The sequence below is a fragment of the Aythya ferina genome (genome assembly GCF_964211825.1).
Source record: "Aythya ferina genome assembly, chromosome: 2".
NCBI lineage: Eukaryota > Metazoa > Chordata > Aves > Anseriformes > Anatidae > Aythya > Aythya ferina.
The window spans coordinates 37100835-37120708 of record NC_140297.1 but is presented as its reverse complement, the minus strand read 5'-3'; the positions used below and the strand labels follow the sequence as shown (position 1 = coordinate 37120708).

Here is a 19874-nt window from a genome sequence, read left to right as displayed (position 1 = left end):
TTTTTTCACACCTGTGTATGTGTTGGACTTTGGCATCTATGTCAGATCTTAACCGAAGGATGAAGACTAACACAGTGTGTGCATGCATGGCTTTAAATGCTTGCAAAAGAAACTAAGAACCTTACATTTTGAAACATGTTCTTCAGAGCAGGCATAAGAGTTGTCAACCCAGGAATGTCATTCAAGTAGTAGAATCAAATTTTTCTTGAATGCTAAGGCTCCCCTAAGACTTAGCTTCTGCATTCTCTTAAAGCAATTATTCTTTTCTGTAGGAAAGACATCCTTTCTCTTTGAACTTGTATGGAATTGTCACTTTCCAATTAGGATTTAAAATCCATCCAACATTGGCAAAGGCCGAATCCATCCAACAAAGGCAAAGAGTGTTGTGAGAGCAGATGAGGTTAAATAGGCCAGAGGCATCTCGTAGTGTGCTCGTATAGTTCTGAAGTACGAATGGTTGTTTAAATTGGAAGTTGAAATTTTATCCTAAAACCTCATAGATGAAGCATTTTTTTTTTTTTTCCAAATGGAAATATGTATTCTACAAAGTTCTTAGCTTGTTTAGTAACTGGCTACTGACTTAATGACTAACAACAGTGTTACCTAGTATACTGCTGTATGTGAGGATTAAGACAGATCTCTGTGGATCTCTAGCTTGATAGCGTCACAGCACAGCATGTCAGAACATAACGGTGATTCTGAAGAAATGGATGAAGTTTGTGTGAGTGACTTGAGGGGTAGAAGTTGGTCCTACTACACACAAGCTTGTCCCTATCCCAGTTTATCTAAGTGGAAAAGGTGAAGCTAGTCACAACAGATGGAAATATTGAAAGAAAATCGGTTCCCAGTACAAATTCCGAAGAGACACACTGTAAATAGACATGTAAAATTGAAAAGCCTATGATAATTTTTTGACAGCCTTAAAATATGCTGGGGTAGGTTATTGAAGGCACCGAGACACTAGATTGTTCTAAATCACTTACATTTCCTTAATGAATAATTCAAGCTATCCAATCTGGGTGTGAAACATCCTAAAACTTCTTTATGGTGTCTCCTTGAAGGATTTTAAATTAAATTTGAAAACAAACAAACCAAACCAATCATGATACTGAGAATAAAGAAACTACAGTAGAAAATAAAAGCAGCACTGATCTGGTTCTAAAATGAATAACTTAAAGACCTCAGTGTTACATGTCTGTTTGAATCTGTTTTACCCTTTTCATGTAGACTTGGCCTAGAAAGAGGTGCAACTGCTAGAGAAGCATTGGATGTAATAGTTGCTCTGTTGGAAGAGCATGGACAAGGAGGGAATTACTATGAAGATGGGAGTTCGTGCCATGCTTTCCAAAGTGCATTTTTGATTGTGGACAGAAACGAAGCCTGGATACTGGAGACTTCTGGAAAGTACTGGGCAGCAGAAAAAATCACAGGTCAGTTCATCACACAGCAAGCCTCTTTTATAATTAGTAGCTGTAATTATAAAGAATTTTATTGGAAAAATTGGTCTCATAGTAATGTCTTCAAGTAACTTATTTACGCAAGTGTTCGATTAAACCATCAGTTTCAATCTTCTTTTATGTTTGTACTACTTCTAGCTTTTAAGTGCTTATTTGCATTGGTTAATGTAGCCAGGTTCTGTGAAGTTGAAGAGTATGTTACCTGTACACAGCGTAAGTTATATAATAATATTATGTTTAACCTTGTATCTTTAGTAAGTGTTATATTTTCCCAGATTAATTAGTTTACTGTTTGGAATATGTCAAGAATCTTTTCAGTGGAGTTAATGCATAAATTATTAGTTACAAATCTAAAATATGAAGAGGCTAGGATAAGCACTGATAGCTTTGAGAAAAGGACTTAGATGTAGGTCTTAAATTGAATGGTCTGCTCTCAGTTGCTTCACTGCACTATCCGCTCATATCCACTTTTTTTATCTAATACTGCAAAATGATAGTTTTCTGCTCTGTATTATGTAGTTTCTTTTTCTGTATGCATAAAGCCAGAGCTCCAAATATTCCTGGCTTGGTGGCTGGACTTGCTTTAAAACTTTGTGAGAACACGTGCTCTGCCTTAATATACTATGTTTATCTAAGGCATATATTTATGGTAACATGGGTTGTTGTTTTCAGTTTTGAAGGAAATTTTATTTTCATAAGAGTAGAGCTTAAACCTTGCACACGTTTGAATGAGTTAAAAGATTCAAATAGTAAGAGGATTTTTACCATCTCTGCTTTGAGATTCATTTAATTCTCTTTTTATTACTCCTTCATTGAAAGTAGGAGGTAACAGATATGGGAGGGAGGGAAGGAGGCTTAATTTTTTGAGTGTACCAAAGCAAGAGGTAACACCGGGCTGTGTAATGTTGTGTGATGGCCTGTTGTCAGTTCGTACAATCAAGTACAAATTGGCTTACCTTTGCAGGGATGATGGTTTTGCCAAGCAAAGCTTACATTTTAAGGACACCTATAAAATGGAGGAAGTCTTCTAGCACAAATGCATTCCAAACCTAAAGCAGGGGAGATTGATAATGCTGTCCTGATGAAATCCAGATTTTTGAAAACAGTCAGCTCCTGGAGTTTCTAGGGTTATGGGATGGCAGGCTTTCCTCTTCTGTTGACCTACCTGGCCACTATCTGAAGTGTTTTTTACTTAGTCTTTTTAACTGCATCAGCAATATATAACCTTCATGTGCTTCTTCTCAGCAAATAAACTGTTGACATCATCTGCAGCTTGCAGCTTTTTGAAATGATATTGTAGCTCTGTTCTCATTTCTACCAGCACTTTTCTCTTCTGGAGGCCCCTGTAAGCAACAGATTCAACTGACTGATTTCCATCTCCTGCAGCCTGCTGAGGCTGCCAGGAGGAAAGAGGATGGTGCTGTCTGTGTAAGAACTTTGCATTTCATACGTTGTTCAGGAGGTTCTGTGTTTCAACCATAAGCATGCCTCTTAAGCTTTCACATGAATGCATAAAAGTTAAAACAGGGAAACTATGTTGTTTCCCAGCAGTGTAAAGCAGTTTTTTTTTTTCCTGATTCTCATGAGAATTTTTCTTTTCCTAATATTACTGCAGTAGTTCTGTAAAGCTTCTAGTGAATGCCTATCAAGCAACTTTTTGACAGTAATTTAAGGATAAACACTTTTAAAATCAGTCCTATTAAAGGCTGAACAGAGAGTAATTCGCATGATAAACTTGTCTTTTTTTTTCAGTGGGGATCAAAACCATGCAATACTATTTCACACAAGTTTTTAAATGTAATAATTAAAGGGCTTCTAATGAGCAGTTTGGCTAGCTTGATATGAACATAAATATTCCTATCTCTCGAGTCAAGAAAATCCTCTGTAAGGTATGCTGTTTGAAAATGTGAATCAGAATAAACTGTCAGTGAGCCTGTAATGTAAATCAGAACAGAGGGACAGCAATTTTCCTTCAGACTGATGCACAGAACTTCCTACTGTAAGTTCTTCCTCATTAGTTAAGTAGCATGCATGGGACGTTAGCAGGGCAAGCTTTCGTGGAAGGCAGTATTAATAATTTTCAGAAATACTTCTTTGGCTTCTGTTTAAGAAAAACCTTGTGCCAAATTCCATAATCTGGTTTTATTTTAGTTTACAGATTTACTTTATCAGCCCTTTCCCTGGCTTCCAATGCATTTACTTTATGCTCTCTGAGGAATAGCTGCAGCAGCCACTGTTTGTTAGTCATGCTGTAGATGTATGGATATAAACACTGCAGTGTTTTTGAGAAAAGCTAATTAAAAAAAATAAAAAGCAACAAATGCTTTAATATCCTTTGAAGGTTGCTTGCACTTTCCTTTTACTTCATGCCATTTTAAAATTTAAGGTTAAAAATGAACTTCTTTAGCTTAAGTCTATCTTTTGCTGCTTACAATAAAATTGTTTTTCAATTGGGAGGCTTAAAGTGATCAGTAAGCTTTTTAAAACATTTTCCAAATTAAATTATTGGTTTTGGGGGCAAGGAGGATTCATTAATCTAAATGCAACCAGGCAGAAATATGTTTTGAAATCAAATTAAACTTCAAATCTTGTTGCGGCAGTGGAATACACCACTGGTGAATATATAAGGCTGGCATCTTCTCAGTGTTTTGTCTATCTTCTGGAATTGGGAGACCTCTTACTTCAGAATGTGCGAGGTACAGAGGAATTGTGAACCTGTAATCTTACTAAATAACACTACTGATCACATGGTAGTGTAACTACCTACATAGGGTACAGAGAACCAAGCTCTGCAACGTGAATGGTGACTGTGTATGTGTAGTTAGGTGGTTGTGTTAAATGTACATCCTAACTGATGGTTTAATTTGTTTCCTAATTGCAATTACTTTGTCCTTCTAGCTTGTCCCATAAGAACTGTATTAACACTTTCTTCTAATTTGTGGCTCTTATAATAGAGGGAGTGAAATGCATTTGCAATCAGCTTTCATTAACTACAAAAATTGATGCTGAACATCCTGAACTGAGGAATTATGTGAGAAGTCAAGGCTGGTGGAATGACGACACAGACTTCAATTTTTCTGAAGTGTTCTCTCTTGCTGATGACCATTTAGCCTGCTGTTCTGGCAGGGAGAGCCTGGAAAAGCAAGGTGGTAAGTGTGAACCATTTTTCTGCATGTGCAGCAGGATTTGTAGTCACTATTACCTCCTTTCCACCATTCTGTCCAGAACTACAAGTGGCTGGGGAGAATACCTGCTTCTACTTGAAAACCATGTGGAAAGGAAGGCCAGAACTTAAAACTGTTCCTAAACTTACCACAATTTAGGATGAAAATGTTAATGTCACTCACAAGTTTGTTTCAAATCATGATGCTAGTTAAAAAATAACTTTGCTGTTATTCTAGTGCGCATGATGTGCCACGATATTTGTTCTTTGGTGCAAGTATAATGGCCCTGCCTAATACTGTAAATGTAGGATTAAAAAAATGGCCTACTGTACAAAAGCTTGATCTCAGTGGATGTTATGTTTTGGAAGGTTTGGTTAGGCTTTTGAGGAAGGAATTCAGGTGATAGTTTAAGAAGAGAAATGCTATTCAGTTGCAAACTGAAGTCCTTTTTTCATTGTTGAGCAGAACAAAGTTACCAGAACAGACAATGTGCCAACTGCCTTCAGTCATAGGAAGGGTTTATTTCCACACCAAAATTAATGACTGTAGCTGGCTAAAATAGCTGGAATATGACAAGCCTGCAGGAGTGCTTTTCTTCATGAGAAATGGTACAAATTATCTTTATAAAAAGCCATGTACTAGAAATGTGAATTTGTTTTATTTATTAGCGTTTTCATGTATTGGCAAACATCAAGAATAGTGTAGAGATGAAATGCTTATTGCAATGTTCTTGCTAACATTATAGAATTACTTAGAGCATAGTTGGTATGTAAGAGGCAGATAAAAACGAGTGAGAAGGGCCATAAGTGAAAGGCCTTAATAAACCTGGATTTTAGCACTGGAAGGCCTGAGGATCTTGACGGACAGATGGCTATGGCTGCAAATTGCAGACCTGCTGGGTCATTCCATGTCTCCGGGTGGACTGAGGCACTCATGCATGGAAGGGTGAGGTTTAGGAAGCTGCTGTGGAAAGAAGCCCTACCTACCAGGGAATAGCACAAGGTAATGTGGAGGTGCCATGGGGAGACCGTTGTGATAAGACACGTGCAGGAAATACCATGAGAATAGGGGATTTTTGCAGATTATGGTTTGGGTAAAGATCTCAGTGTCTAGATCTGCTGCTGTAAGATGCAAGGAGTGTGAGATGATGGTTCAGAGTTTTGACTGAGAGCTGATGGAAATAGAGGAGAAGTAGAAGATCAGGGTGCTACCGTTGTGCCTGGACTTGCAGGAAAAGGGGTATTTTCTGTAAGTAGTCTGTTCGCAGTGATTGCTGAAGCAATATTACAGACATAACGGCCTTCTTCCTGAAAGATACCTTTTTAATGAGATTTCTCCCTATCTAGTAATTGTAACACCTAATTAAAGCTCCCTACTGTTCTCTTTTACTAGTAGGACTAGTAGGCAACTTCGTTCTCGTTTACGTTGTTAAAATAGAAACCGTTAACTGGAATTTGCTCATGCTAAATGTCGCTGGTCATATTATGTCAAAGCCCATTCAGGCTAAAATCCTTCCCTGGGGTTCAAGCCACCAAACACTCAGGAATTTTCTTCCCCTTCGTATAGGTGACGTTTCTGCACAAACTATGATTGATGTGCTGCGTGACAAGGATAGTGGTGTCTGTGTGGACTCTGAATCTTTCCTTACTACAGCTAGCATAGTGTCTGTTCTGCCTCAGGACCCTAGTTTTCCCTGTGTTCATTACTTCACTGGCACGCCGGACCCTTCAAGGTAAGCTACAGCACTGGGGGTCCCCTGGGTGCAGAGTAGATGGTGGGCTGAAAGATATTAAACAAGTCCTGTTATCAGAATTGGAATTGAATAAAGAAGCATCTATATGCCATCCTGTCCTGTTTCCCAGAGGCCTTCTGAGCCATACCAACAAGATTCTCAAAATAGAAAGCTGAGGGAAACCATAGGGTTGTGCTGAACCCTAGAAAAATCCTGAATTACGGTGACACAAAGGCACCTTGAGAAATAATTATTGTCACTTTTTAGTAGCTAATAGGAAGGTCCACTTTACTGCACTTCCTTTCCTATGAAATTCAACGTAGAATTAATCCCTTCATTTACAGAATAGACAAGACGTGTGTGGTCTGTTTTGTATTAAAAGAGCTCTCAATGACTGAAGCAATTTCTTTCTGCCGAAAGGGCTCTTTGCTGCCTCCTCTACAAGTCATCTTAGGTTGAGAGAGGAAGGAAAGTGTTAGAGGGGCACCAGGTCAAGAGAAGATGTGGCTATGACTGGGACACCACTGTGCCTGTCTAACAGAGAGGCTCGTTAATGCAGCTTCAGGCTAGGCAGGAAGGATGGGAAAGATGAGTACTACCATCAGTAGGTGGTGGTGTGCAGTCTGACAGGCCTGGGTCACTGAATTGCACCTGGCTGCAAGTCTGAATGGACACCACTGGGTTGAATGGCCAGATCTGGAATCTTGCCTGAATTCAGAGCTTCTAGAATAAGCACAATTTAGGGAGGACCCAGAAAGTACTGCTCCAAAGTGATTGCTTGGCAGCTGGATTCTTGCTGAGACAGTAAGTTCTTGGACCATTTCAGTCATCTCTCTTGAATAGGTGGGTATAAAATTGCAACAAATAAAGTGCCTAGTTAGCAAAGAGGGGTGTGTGCCTTGGGTAGCCTTGTATGGCATCAAAAAAAGTTAACAGAGCAGAACTACTGCAACCCTCAGTTACCCCAAATATCTTTTATTGGAGGGACAATTTCCATTTCTTTAATGATGTCTTCTCTAGTTGAAAGCATCTGAGAACATGAGGGAACTCATGGGCCAGATCATCAGAGAACTAATGAATTATCTTGTGTTTTAAACAGAATCCACCTGGGATTCACAGAAATTAAACTAAACCACTTGCAGTTATTCAGGAGATCTGCCACTTGCATTGAGGTAAAGCAGTTATGGGGAGGAGAAAATGGTGCCCTTGAACAGCTGACAGTCGTTCCTGTAGGATTGGTAGTTAGCATCAGGTGCTAGCGAGTGCTACAGAAGTCATCCAAACCCAAAGGACTTCTCACCACCTTGCATTATGCAACTCAGACACTTAGGATTAAGAAAGAAGTTTAAGTTTGCTTTCCAGAACTTTTCTTTTACTTGATACAAATCATTTGGGATAAAATGGAGCAAAGTTTCAAATTGTTTTGGTGGGATTTCTTTCCTTTTAAAAGAATGAAAGTCTGTCTGTAAAAGTAACTTTAGAGACCTTTCTTGTTTTTATTTTATACTTGTATTAAAAAAAAAAATAAAACACTATTTTAACTGCAGGTAGAGAGTCATACTAATTCGTAGTCGACAAGGCTTCATGACAGTGATGGATCGGGTAGCAGTAATGAACCCGCTGACTGTATGCAGGCAGCAGTTATTAGCATATTTTTGCAGAAGTCTTGCACTTCTGGCAGCTTCTCTGTGGAATGCAGGGTACAGGTTTGATGTGCATCTAAAAGGGAAGGCAGTTTCTCTGTGCATTTGAGAATACCTCCTCCTCTCAGATTCTCAGGAATTAAGATCCTGGGTAGTTGGTTTTATTTATTTCTCCCCTCTCTCTGGAGTTCAGATCCAAATTTAATACTGGAGTTGCTAGTGATGTGTCACAATATTAGTAGCTGTGTCTTTTTTTTTCCCACCTAACATAAAATTCTTAAGTGTTGCTGGTTGTATGCCAAATCCTCTCATACTGAGCGAGCTGTGTGATCGTCCCTGCTCCACACAAATGTGTATGTGTGATTTTAATGGAAATTATGTCTGGGGGAGAATGAGAGATGGCTAGGTGAACAGAGGAGAAAAAGCTGAAGTGAGGTCAAATGCTGAGGTATGTTCAACAAAAAATTGGAGAGGAAAATACAGTGCTAATGTAGCAGAACTGGTGTGAAGGAGACCAAAGAAATCTATAGCTAAAATGGGATAATGAAGTTTTACAATAATTGGCAAACCTACATTTCTTTTTAACGCATGGAGATTGATTTTGCTTCTGGGCAGTACCAACTCCCTAAATGAGTTTGTGGATGGTGTAGAGGGATTACCTATGCTTTCTAATATCTGTTTTAAAATAGGCTGGAGAACATTTGAATCATGTATATAAAATGTGTCTGATTACTACCAGCAGTAATTCTCATTTCTTTCAGGTCCATATTTAAACCCTTTATTTTTGTTGATGACGTAAAATTAGTACCAAAAGTCCAGTCCCCTTCTTTTGGTGATGATGATCCTGCTAAAAAGATACCTCGATTCCAGGAGAAACCTGATCGCAGGCATGAATTGTACAAGGCACACGAATGGGCCCGGTCTCTCCTTGAGAGCGATCAGGTAAGAACTGTGGAACCTGGGAATTTTATAATCTTGTAGAGAGTTCCTTAAACCTATCTGCTGATAATGGCTTCGTTTGAGATAGGGCATCACAAAGGTTTTACACTCCACTCCCATTTCTTAAAACAGTTCTGATGTGAATTTAAAATACCAGCTATCTTTGCATTGTATAATGGTGTCTGGATATATGGGGAGGAGGAAGTAAAACAGAGTATTTCAGGCAAGTTGTGGAAGACCCACATAGTCATGCTGTATGTTCCTTCACAGAGGACTTGTTTTTCTGCAGCAGGGTCAACTTTGCATATTTACATAGGTCAGGGTCTTGCTAAATCATAACAGCGTTCATTCAAACCTGTTCATTAAGGATTAAGGAAACAGGAAACATACTCTGAGAGTATGATCTTTTGTTTTTATGTAGTTTTGGCTAGATGTAGTTTAAATCTCTTGTAATGGTTCAGTTTAAGCTCTGTGGCCTCTGTGGTAATGCTGACTCGCTATTACAGCTGTCTTCCATAGCTTTCAGTTAAGTCTGCTATGTGAGATGCTGATTTAGGGAAGATCTAGAGAGGAGTATATTAGTATCCAGTGAACTCTTCCATATTAAAGCGTGGCACCAAAAATTGTGTTAAAAAGGAAATGTGCTTTCAGTGAAGTTTCATGCTATGATAACTGAATATGTGAGAGCCTAAAGCTTACCTGAGGTGCCCTGGTCTTTCTGCACAAATGGCAGTATAAATCCTGGAAGGCTCTGAACCATCACTCATTCTAAACAGCTTTTGTTTCTGGAATTCAATTTTGAAAGCTGCAGGCAAAACAAACAGCATGTCTCTATAAAATTAAGAAAACAAAGTTGGGGGGGGGGCTTGAAGTAACATCTGGATAACACAAAATGACACCTTCTTCAGGAGTGTATTTCCTGCCCATCAACATGAAGAGAAGTAAGCTAGGATGATAGATGAAGCCTTCCCTGCTCTCTGGATTCTTACTGCTGTTGTATTATGCATCATTTCAGATCTAATAATCATCTTGTAGGTGATGATCTGAGGGATACACATGTGCACACCATGATCTGTACAATCATCAGGGCTTCTAGTCATATAAGCTTCTTCTCACATAGATTTGTTCACTGGTTTGCAGGCTTAAGAATTTGCTTTACTTCTTTCTCATGTGTATAACCTTTCCCTCTGTCCATCTTTCACCTCATCTTCCTTCTATGCTTTAAACTTAGCAACTGCTTCTTGTTGTTTGTAATGCATGAAGTATCCAGCACTGTTCCTTTTAGCCTTTGACCATTCAAAAAGGTATTAACAGAAATTGTTTTTATTTAAAAAGACATTTATTTTTAAAATACTTGAAAAGCTCTTTGCAACGGAAGAGATCAGTAAATACTTTAATGAGCTGGTTTACTGGTTAATTCAGTTTGATTATTTCATACATTTAGGATAAGGGCCAGAAACTGATGAGGATTATGTTAGACCTCGAAAAACAAGGCTTAGAAGCAATGGAAGATATCCTTACTCGTACAGAGATTCTGGATCCTGCTGAAGTAGTGGATCTTTTCTATGACTGTGTTGACACAGAACTAAAGTTCTTCAAATGAAGTAAGCAAACATCTTAATTCTTTAGATGCTGAGTTTCTGGTGCCAGGTGTCAGTGAACACGTAATGTTGTATCGAATTCTGATCATCCTCTTCCTCTTTTAGACAAAGTTAAGGGTGTTCAGAATTACGTCCAAAGCCACCTCCCCACTTCAGTGCATCTGACTGAATTGCCTCAAGACCCTTTCCCCTATATTACATTGCAGACATTTATATATATTTTTTTTTTCAATTTCACTGTTGCTTGGAGTGGATTTTAAACCAATTTTATCTCGTTTCAGCTACAGTGGCTACTGTTAGCCTTTTCACAGGAAGACTGCAAAGTTCTTCAAGCCTTGAAAGAAAGTCTTCACACTTGTGAATTTGCAGGAAAAACATTTCTAGAGGAAAAAATGTTACTTGCTAGCTATATCTGGTTAACAAATTGCTTTCCTTTGTCCAATCTTGTGGCGTTCCTGTTTGTGTATGTATATAGTGAAAGGAGAAAATCACTGACTGGTCCAATTACTGTGTGCATGCTGGCTAATTTAGTACAGAATGTTTAAATATGTATGTTGGGCAACCAATTAAAGCAAAGATTAACTTCATCAGGATAACTACCATATTGTCATTGAAAGCAATCTTGTTTTTTTCCCTCTGCTGCTCAGGTCTAGGCTTGCAGCAAAGCCGACTTGCATTTTTCTCTTCTTGCTAATTCATACAAAGAATGGTAGAGTTGAAATCCCAGTTTTGAGGGGAGGCAGGAAGGTAAGTCCTGCTTCTTGACCTTGCTGTACTGGTGTATCTGGTAACAGTGGCTCAGCATCTGACATTGGGCCTGTACAAATGACCAGAATTGGGTTCCCCAGGATAATTTTTGCCTTTGCCTGCTCCCAGCTTCAGAAACTTTGTGTGTTTGTAATGTACCTGGCTACTGCCCTGGTGCCAAGTACTGCAATACAGAGCCAGGCTGAACGCCTAAGACATTTACACATAACCTATTGGCTCTAATTACACTGTTAATAAGATGCTGTATTTATATACAAACTATATGTTTATTTTCTTCCCCTCAAAATATTCTAATCAAAACCTCTCTGTTCTCCCTCTTTCTGCCTTTGTACTGAGGTACAGCTACAGGTGATCTCAGTGATGAGCATACACAGCTGATGAATCCATTAAGTACCCCTGGCTTACTGATGGGCCTGGTTAATCTTAGAAATGGGCATGTTTATGTTTCCTTCTGTAACATGCAGTTCTGCAGCATGCTTGAGGCTTAGCAGTCTTACAGACAGACCTACTTTTTGTGTATTTTCTTCTTCTAGAAGTGAGATGGGGCAAATACTTCAAGAATTAAACCAGTAACCACTGTTTCCTGTGTCATATTAAGACCGTTGATTTAACAGCAGTGACAGAAAAGTCCATATTTTTAATAATATAGAAAAATAGAGGTTAGCATATAGGGTTAAAGTTCTTCACTGTTCAGGGAAGGGGACAATGATGAACCAGACATTTGTATTAAAAAAAAACAAACACAAAAGCCCCTCAGGATGCAGAAACATCTCAGGTTGAAACTGCAATTAAGGACATTGTAATATTGACACAGTAGCTTCTGTGAATTATTTTTTAAAATTGTTCTACTCATTACCTTAGTATTGCCTTATATGACAGCTGATAGAGAAGAAAACAGTGGGCCTTTTCACTTACATAAAACAAATGTGAAGGCATTTTCTCTTATGGCCCCTGTAATTATCTTTCCATTCATGCTGTAATCCTCCCAGGCTCTATTATAGGACTGGCTCTACCTGGCCAGGTCTTTCTCCCTCATTTCAGCTCCTGGGCCTAGGTATTATAAAACTTGAGACAAGGGAAGGAGAAAATAGGCAAGTAAACCTAAAACTTGTCTCTTCCTGGATAGAGCAGAGACTGCAAGGAGCACAATTAATTTCAGTGAGTATTACAGTGGATGAAGAACATGAAAGAACAACATGCTGACAACTCAAGTAAATGGATTTCCCATGAAATCCACTTGTGGGTGCTTTGAATGAAGATATTCCTAATCAAAGTACCCTTAACACACCTGCCAAGCTGAACTTCAAAGCTGCTTCTGTCACTGGTGCTTGCTGAATGCTTTGTGTCATAAAAGGAGTAGCTGAATGTTTGTGAACAAAGGGACAATGAATAAAATACTTCTCTCAGCTAGAGGGCAGAGATTAAGATACACCATTTCACACAGCTCTTTTTGCAGCTCAGTTCTCTGGAAGTTTAGAGGTGGGAGGGAGGCAAAATAGAAAAAGACTGTGTTCCTGCTAGAACTGTAATATTTGCCCACTTGAAGAATCAGATCTGCAATTATCTTGTGGGAGTTTGTCCTTATTGGGGAGAGTTTTTACAACAGAAAAAATTGTTTTGAGCACAGTGATCCAGACAGTGTTTTTAAGAGCTGAAGCAGAAGCAAGCTACTAGGTAGTAAATTTAAAAACAAAACAAAACAAAAACAAAACACAAAAACAAAACCAGAAAACAACCAACTGTGCTACAGCAACATGCTTAGGGGCAGTCACTAGTCCTACAAGTCTGAGAAAATGAGAGCATCCTCATGGCCTGAAAGTTCCAGTGGTGTTGAGCGCAGCTGTGGGACTAGCTCATGTCATTCTCTGTACATCCAAGTACTGGGAACTTCTGAAGCTTCAATGGATCTTGAACAACAAGGATTTAATATGCATGAAATAACATTACACCAACACTTACAAATATGCACAGGCTTTGTAGTTTAATCTCTAAAAGATGTTTCTTTCTAAAACACCCTAATCAAAATAAAAACAGAAATAAATTTTGTTTTGTTAGATATCTTCTGGCATGTGGTCTGACCATTAAATAGTTTAAAAATCCTTAGAAGGTACTTATTACAGAGGTATACACAAGTTGCAGAACAGATGAGAACTAGCCATACATCAACCTTTAATAACAATATAACAAAATATTCTTTAAAGCAGTATTAAACTTTCCCACTTTTTTGAGAAGCAATATATATGCTGACCCCTGTTTATTACTGAACTCATGCATACTTATCAAGTAACTATAATACTGGTGGCAGTAAGTACTGGTCAAAGCATCACTATTTTGTTTTTCTTTTCACATGAAGAACAACAAGGTATCATAATAGGCTAGTAAAAGACTAATGGTGCTTCTTTGGAGCCTTCTAGGCAAGAGTTTCAAATGCTTCTTACCCTTACACCATCACCACACCATAAGAATGCATGTGGGGCAGGGAGTAGGAGTCTCAACATAACCAAGCTGTCGCAAGAACTAAGCAGAGCTATGCAGGGATGTAGTTACCTTTCTTTTCCTAATACTGTTGCACAAAGGCAATGCCATGAGGAAGGATCTTCACCTACCATCTATACAAAAACACTTTGACAGCTGCAGATGAGAGGAATTATGGTACTTATATAAATAAATATTACAGTAACTATAAATAGCCTGGCTGTTAGGGCGGAATAGCAGTGCAATTATTCAAGCTGCTGAACCCAATTAAACTGTAAGATGGGGAAATTACAGAATGGGTGAAGATGGAACAGACCTCAGGAGGTCATCTGGTCCACCCCCAGCCCTGCTCAAGCAAGGCCACCTTCAACAGGTTGCCCAGGCCACGTGGAGCCATTCCAATAGCTCCAAGGAGGGAGACTCCACAACCTCTCTGGGCAACCTGTGCCAGTGCTCAGTCACCTGCACAATAAAAAGGTGTTTCATTATGTTCAGTCAGAACCTCCTGTGTTCCAGGTTGTGTGCATTGCCTCTGGTCCTAGCACTGGGTACCACTGAAGAGAACCTGGCTCTGTCCTCTCTGCACCCTTCTTTCAGATATTTGTGTACAATGATGAGATCCTGGCAGAGCAGTCCCAGCTCTCTCAGCCTTTCCTCAAAGGAGAGGTGCTGCAGTCCCTTCATCATCTTACTGGCCCTTTGCTGAGCTTTCCCATCCCAGAAGCTACTGGCAACATTCTTCCTAATGCACTGAAATGTTGCATTTGTATAATTCTTCCTGGAAGCAGACATCTGATGGTCTGAACATCAGTGATCCAAACACCTCACTACAGCTTCACATTAAAAGTAGAATCTCAAGTCTCTTCCCTGGCTGGTTTACTTTTTTCAACCAACTGAACTCAAGGGAACCACCACTTTAGGGACTCCTTATTCTATATAGTGTTTTCTGGACAATGCATCCTTACTGCTGCTATGGGTGAAAAATCAAAGCTCTTCTTGCCTATTTACAATGTATGCAACTTTAAACGATCTCAAGGCCTCCTAATTGCTGGGTACAGAGAATCTGTCACACAAATGGTTAATAATATCCACTTTGCCAGCTTGAAAACATAGGACACGTGCCCATATGTATACACTTGACAGCATGTGCATTCACATCCACCATTTTTTTGCTTACAGTAGAACAACTTTGTCTTTGTCCAGTTTGGAGAAGTTGTCTTTGTCAGGTCCATAGGCACCCTACCCATCTGGGCTTCTTCAGACATGTTCGCTATCCTATAAGGATCTGTAATCAGTAGAGGTAGGCTCAAGAGCAGCCACAACCCATTATCATCTCCTTCCTCTTCATGCCTGATGAGAAGAGGATTGTGGACCTGCCTGTTCATGAAAGTGCCATTCTGCTCAATCTGAGGATAGGCAGAATACAAGAAGTGAAGAAACATAAGAAGGGACTAAAAGAGTCACATTATTTTCAGACAGTTCATTGAAAAATATCTGAATAATAACTGGAGCATTTCAAAAATACTTAAAGATGGAAGGGGAAGATGAATTACAAGTACATCATGCAAAAAAGTATTCTTTGAGGTAATAACTGTCAGCATGATAAGAATTGTTTGAACTATATAAAGAATTTAAATTTTATGCTTCTTTGCTTAAAAAATATCCACATATATACAATATTTAAAAGCCTGTGCTAACATTCTTGTGGTATGTAGGCCACGAAGTACTTCAGAAAGTATCATTTACATCTCTCTTCCAGTTTATAAAAAGTGTTAACATTGCAGCACTTGTGATTCAAATATAATCTCTGCCACTGTAATGGGACCCCTTCTGTTTTCATATCTTATCCTGATGTTCTCCATTTTTAATACCAATCCAGAAAGCATCAGAACGACTCTTCTCATCTCACGTGTGTTCTTAATGGTGGATTTTTAGAGGGATCTGCAAATATGAAGGACAGGTTCATTCAGAGGAGATAGATACATATGTTAGGAATGAATTTGTGATGTAGTTCTACGGCAGTTTAAATAACCTAACTCAGGGACGTTATGTTTATCACCTACCCTTGGCTGATGATATATATATTGCTCATGCTCTGTAACTCTTCAGTAAAAAAAGTCAGATCATATAGCAGATAATTTGGACTGACTTAAGCTGCTATGAAGTGTCATGCAAAGTACATTAGCATGGAAACAAAAATAATGACAACCTGGAGATAAATAGCCGAGCTAATAACGCATGAAACCCAGTATTTTCTAAAAAGCAGAACAGGGGCATTAGATCTTTCAGCAACTTCAACTACCAGTTTTCAAAGCTGGATAGGTGAACTCCTGCTCTTACGGAGACCTGACACCAAGATTCTAACTTAAGCTAAAAACAAAGCAAGGTTCAGTCAGTCACTACTTTCCTGCTAAGGTTCAGGTACAAAGTCTTAGTTATTCAGGTGTGTTAAAACACCTTGCAAAGGATTTAAATTGAGACAATGATGGAAGACATGATGAAGTCACCTTTCTTTTGTGATTTCACAAGTTCATAAACAGATAAAACAACTCAGTAGCAGGCTAAGTCTGTCTATGGGATCATTGATTTCAACTTCAGGGCTCCACAAATTCAACAATCTAAAGAACACAAACTGTATGTCAAGCCAAAATTTTATTTTTTGCTACTAAGACTTTGTAGTAACAAAGTGCTTTTCATTGCATCTTTGGTTTCCATTACCACTGTAACAAATCTCAGTCTATGCCTATGCTTGCAGCCCAGCTTTTCATGTTTTATTGCTGGTTTCTGTTCTTTATTTTCTCTCCTCATTTTAAATGCTATTTGATAACTATCTGACATTCTCATATTTATACACTTACCTCTAGCTATCTTGCTGGGATATATTTTCTGAAATGGCTTGAATTCCTCAGGTGGGGGGAAGTCCTCCACAGAATGGAAAGTAAATTTAGATTCAAAGTCATCTGGGAAGTTTCAGGGAAACAAGTATTAGTCGCTCTTAGAGAGAGATTAAAAAAATAAAATTGCCACAACTAATTTCAATGAAAACTGCTGACTCACTTTCCCTTGGAATTGATATCTGAGTGGCTTACTCCAGATAAACAACCTTGAGCTATCCAGCTTGTAAGCCATCCAAGTTTTCAGGCTTAATTACAAACACTGCCTGGTACTAACTGAAGTCAAGCTTCTGGCTGCTGTTCCAGTTTTCTTCATTGATGATGTTGTGGTAATAGATGTATTCCTAGGTGGTTTTCAAGCAATTTAGCAAGAATGAACGGCCAATTCATTAGACCACAGAAGTAGTTCATAGCAGACTTTGCTGTATAGAGTTGAAGCCACAAAATGTCTGTGAACTGTTTTAAAGAATAGCAGTGTAAGCACAGTACAGCAACTTTTCACAACATTAAATAATTTTGCAGGTGGGACATGCAATTTCTTGTCTATTGAATGGTTCAAAACCTTTCTGAATAAGCCTCTATGAGAGAAATCTCATTGGAGAGATTGTAAAAAAAATAAAAAAAATATTGTATTGGTCTAACTATACTACCATGTTGCCATGAGAAAGACTTGCATGAGTTTTTAATGTCTGAGACACAAAGGCTTTTGTACCAAAATCTTTAACTAAGGTTAATTTAGATGACATTACCAATGATATGCATATTTCCATTCTTAAGTGGTGGGTAGGGGTCATGAACTGCCCAGGCTGAGATTCCAGACTTGCTCGTAAGTTCAGTTGTTGGTGATCTGGCTGGTGGCTGTGGAGGAACAGCTAGCTTCCCAGCACCAGGTCCTGGAAAAGAGGAAGCAGACCAGCACATGAAGATCATCATGAATTAACAAAACTGACAGTAAGCTCTGCACAAAAGTGGAGGGACTATAAAAAGGAATGCAGTATTTGGGGCAGACATATCCGGGTATTGTAGGTGACTTCACAGCTGCAGTTTGCCAAGTCTAATCATGGATTTATAACATCGAGTTTTAAATGTAAGTCACTACTTGAGCTTTCTATTGGAGCTTCCTATTTTTAGTTCTTATAGTTCTAGGGAAAATAAGACAGTCTAAAGTATGCTTTAGTCCCATTCTAGAGGGGAAGGCCATTCTTCCACCTTCAAAGGAGCTAGAAGTTTCTTTACGAAAAATATCACTAGATGGTATCTCTAAAGCAAAATCTTTTCCTGACATTTTGGCAGCCATGCAGTGGAATTCACTTCATTCTTGTGCTTTTTACAGAGTGCCTTCAAAGTTCATATCTTCTAGGCAGATCTACCACAGGAACTGTATAAGGGGGAGGGAGCCTGAGGCCTCCAAGTTTGCTTCTCAAACTGCATCTCTCCCTAGATAACCAAAATGGAAACCTCTAAAGTTGAATCACCAGGAGAAGCAGGCATCTTGATAAAATAGTGGTTCATCAGGCAATTCTGAAGCATCATTAATCACCACCACAAAGCAGCTGATCTGCTGCATTTAGATGGCCTTTCACATGGCTGTCAAAGGGAACACCAGTAATCTTTCTCTCCACACGCGGCTGCTAAGATACAGGGTACAGAACATTCTCTCCAAACGTTCCTTATTAAGTAGCTGTCTGCATTTCTCAAACCCACACAGACCTAGACTCATTTCTTTTTTTTTTTTTTTAAATTATCCTCATTATATCAGATCTGAGGAAAGTTCCTCCTATCATCTGCTAAAGGAAACACAAGCCAACATGCCCACTTCCTGAGCAGTTGGAGAAGCCTTTGGCTTTACCACATTGATTATAGGGGGCACTCTGTTGTGGCTGTAGCTACCCCATCTTAATTTTATTATCTCCTGTAAAGTTTCCCAGCCAGTTACAGCGGAAGAGGGATGTTATGGGTGGGCTGGAGTTTGAGGAGCTGCACACCTGGCAGATGTTTCAATCATGGTGCTGTATGCTCTGCTGCCCTACCTTAGATTGATTTTGACTGAGTGGAAACAGCTGCTGAGCTCAGTCAGCATGCTGCTGGAGACACACCAGCACCAACACAAAAGCAAGAAACCCAGCAGTTCCAAGATATTCCTTCACTGATCGGCATGCTGCTTCCAAGAATCACAGATTAGACTATACGGGACGTATGTCCAGCGGTAAGAAGAGCCTGAGATCTGGCATGCCCATTACACACTGTGCTAATTACATTCTTCTCACACAGTGGACTTCATCTTCTTGCTACACGTACACTTTGTACCCCTCGAAGCTCTCCCCATCAGTGCAATTTCCCCCAGCAGCCCAAAGGAGTGGGAGGCCTCATTTCCACCACCGCTGCTCTCACCTCCGCCTCGACCTGCTCTCTTCTTCCTGGTCTCCACCACTGCCGCTGGCTGAGGAAGGGGTGGGGTGGGAGGAAGAGGGAGCGACTGAATTGCGGGCTTGTGCAAATGGGACAGCAAGTGCGGGGACTTGGGGGGCAGTGGCGGGGGCACGTCACCGCTGCTGGCAGTGCCGCTGAAGGCTGGGGCAGGCGGAAAGGAGAGCCTGTTCAAGGCAGGGGGCAGCGCGGGGAGAGGAGGAGGAGGAGGTGGTAGAGGCGGTGTGGGAGGTGGATGATCCCTTCCTTCAGATGGAGAGGGAGCAGCAGGAGGGAAATCGCTTGTCCTGGCTGGAAATCCACAGGGGGGTAGGGGAGGAGGAGGAGGAGGTGGGGGCGGGTATGAAGCGCCTCCTTGGAACTTGGGTTTGTCAGCCTGAGGAGGAGGGAGCGGGGGCAGAGGAGCCGAGCTGGGGGGTGCCCCCTTGGAAGGCCTGTCTGCCGGAGGGGGGAGAGGCGGAGGAGGAGGGAAGGTGAGGGAAGGTTTGCTGGAAGCTGGAGGTGGTGGAGGAGGAGCAGGCAGGCTGGGTCGCGCAGCGCCGGCTCGTGGGGTGCTTGGAGGCTCTGGCAGGACGGCTGCCCGTGGCCCTTCGGGTGGGCTCAGGGGGCTACTGCCCGCCTTCGCAGTGCTGTTCGGTGGGGCTACGGTCTTCGGAGCCACTGCTCGGACTCCAGGAAGCTGCCCAGGCCTCCCAGCTGAAAAAGAGATATCACACGTTATACACCAGGATTTTGTTCTGAGTCATCTGACAAAAAAAGCACAAAAAGCAACTC

At 40.2% G+C, this 19874-nt stretch overlaps 2 protein-coding genes across 8 annotated transcripts in view; one reads left to right on the top strand and one right to left on the bottom strand.

Annotated features, from left to right (window-relative positions):
* The window catches only part of SCRN1 (secernin 1), a 32876-nt gene extending 21753 nt beyond the window's left edge, over positions 1–11123 (top strand). For all 3 annotated transcript variants that reach the window (XM_084507803.1, XM_084507802.1, XM_084507804.1), the window contains exons 4-9: positions 1228–1430; positions 4412–4606; positions 6188–6353; positions 8758–8938; positions 10380–10539; positions 10818–11123. In XM_084507803.1, the coding sequence (XP_084363929.1) occupies positions 1228–1430; positions 4412–4606; positions 6188–6353; positions 8758–8938; positions 10380–10538 (904 nt within the window). In that variant the 3' untranslated portion in view covers position 10539; positions 10818–11123. The remainder of the gene's footprint in view (positions 1–1227; positions 1431–4411; positions 4607–6187; positions 6354–8757; positions 8939–10379; positions 10540–10817) is intronic.
* A 149-nt stretch (positions 11124–11272) lies between these two features.
* The window catches only part of WIPF3 (WAS/WASL interacting protein family member 3), a 38382-nt gene continuing 29780 nt past the window's right edge, over positions 11273–19874 (bottom strand). For 4 of the 5 annotated variants that reach the window (XM_084507797.1, XM_084507798.1, XM_084507799.1 and 1 more), the window contains exons 5-7: positions 19065–19796; positions 17423–17566; positions 16287–16739 (exon numbers count right to left, since the gene is read on the bottom strand). In XM_084507797.1, coding sequence (XP_084363923.1) covers positions 16432–16739; positions 17423–17566; positions 19065–19796 — 1184 coding nt within the window. In that variant the 3' untranslated portion in view covers positions 16287–16431. Of the gene's footprint in view, positions 15721–16286; positions 16740–17422; positions 17567–19064; positions 19797–19874 lie in introns of those variants that run through there. The other variant, XM_084507801.1, reaches the window with a different exon arrangement.